A 1,799-nucleotide genomic window follows, 5' to 3' on the forward strand; every position below is an offset into this window, starting at 1 on the left:
TCGATCCTTTCAGAAGTGCTTGTTTTCCATTTGAATATTGTATTCTTAGCTCACAGCAAACCATTTCTGGCATGTTTTACATTTTAATAGCCGGGTCAAATTTAATCACATGTTATGACCGGATACAACAAAATATCTGTACATGCATCTGGAAACAAACTAGATTCAAAATCATAGAACAAAACGATTGATGTACTATTGTTCACTACTTTTGTCCATTTTAGCATATAAGAAAGAGATAACAACATTTTTTTTCTCGTTCTTAACTGAGTGTTTTTCTAGCAAAAAGGGTAATTTCTTTGTGATCATCTGCAATGGCAAAAGGTTCATTGTGATGCCACAAAAGCGTCATGAGTAGTTGATCAATTACACAATAGGATGTTTCACTTGGTCAATTCATATATTCGTTTTTTTAAACGTCCCAATTACTTAGCGTGCCGCCCTATGTCATCCAAAGTTACCATGATCCGTTGGAGTAGGAGAAGAACAACATAATACGGAGCAACTTGATGGCGCAACAACAACATAATAGCCATAATATGTGGACAAAGGGTGGATAGGGGATTGTAAAACAAGGGCTTGCGTTAGCAAAGGGTGGAAGCATACTGTTCGCATATGGCCATCATTCCATCAGCAACACAAGGCCTGAATTATTGCACACAGAGCACATGCACCCATAGCAGATTCAGAGACACCAAGAACAGTACATTACTAAGGCGTACCATAAAAATTCCCCAACAAACAATTTATCATAACCTTGCCTATTATGATCCAAGACGTGAACAGATTCTTGCCACGCAGGTGAATTATTATCAACCTGCTCTAAACAGATCTGTAGTTCAAAAAAATATCATCAGCTCAGTTACTACATCCCACCATGGAGATTGATTACAATGTTCAACATGGAGCACCCCATGACGAATAGCGCTGTAACCCCCCTGTAGTACCGTCGAATGTTGCTGAAATGCTGCCCGCTGAGAGAAGCCCTTACTGACCCCTGCACAAAGCAAACACTCTTCGGTAAACAGATAGTAAAAATGTGATTCATACAACAAAATTTACACGTAACGCTGATTTTTGCCTGAAGGCTTTTTCATGGAGCATAGTGCTACAATGTTTACTCAACAAATTTAAGTACTATAGAATACTGAATTAGGCTCCAAGACTATGTACTTTAGACTAGAGGCCCCATTAAAAGTTCTTGCAGGCATAGTTTGCGCAAAGTACAAACACTATCACAAAAACAGTATACGTCAAGTACCTCCTACTAAAATGAAATGAGTTCTCACTCTGATGTGATGTGCTAATTACATAAATGGTATGCCTTGTAAGAAATTAGTCTGCTCGACATACTCGACTTTCTATATCAGTAAATGCTAGCGGTTTGCCCATTGCTCCTCATGCCCAATGCAGTATTGCATATCTGACAGAAATACTAAGTTACAAAGATATGGAGCCTTAGCACGGTGCCCCCAGTCTGAGCTAGTACAGACCTAAGAGCATTACTAGTAGAGCCCTCAAACCCTCAAACCCCTAAAAATAACCGTTTTTTTACAGTTTTCGCCGAAAAAACACCGTAGACTAGAACCTCTAAACCCTCAAACCCGTAAAAAAATTTAGAGGTCCAACCCTCAAACCACTTTGCAATCTGTAGAAGTAGGGGTTGAGGGGAAAATCTCCCCCCAACCCGCACTCCTCATCGCTCGCTCCTCGCTCGCGCGGGAGGCAACCGCTCCTCCTCCGCTCCCGCCGCCTCCCGCCGCGCCGGCCATGGAAGGCCCCGCCGCCGCCGCGCCCCC

At 42.1% G+C, this 1,799-nt stretch overlaps 1 protein-coding gene across 1 annotated transcript in view; it reads right to left on the bottom strand.

The window, feature by feature from the left end:
- Positions 1-682: 682 nt before the first annotated feature.
- The window catches only part of LOC119293247, a 4,507-nt gene continuing 3,390 nt past the window's right edge, over positions 683-1,799 (bottom strand). The window contains exon 2 of the mRNA XM_037571781.1: positions 683-997. Within this exon, the coding sequence (XP_037427678.1) occupies positions 988-997 (10 nt within the window). The 3' untranslated portion in view covers positions 683-987. The remainder of the gene's footprint in view (positions 998-1,799) is intronic.

The sequence above is a fragment of the Triticum dicoccoides genome, chromosome 4B, assembly GCF_002162155.2.
Source record: "Triticum dicoccoides isolate Atlit2015 ecotype Zavitan chromosome 4B, WEW_v2.0, whole genome shotgun sequence".
Classification (NCBI taxonomy): domain Eukaryota; kingdom Viridiplantae; phylum Streptophyta; class Magnoliopsida; order Poales; family Poaceae; genus Triticum; species Triticum dicoccoides.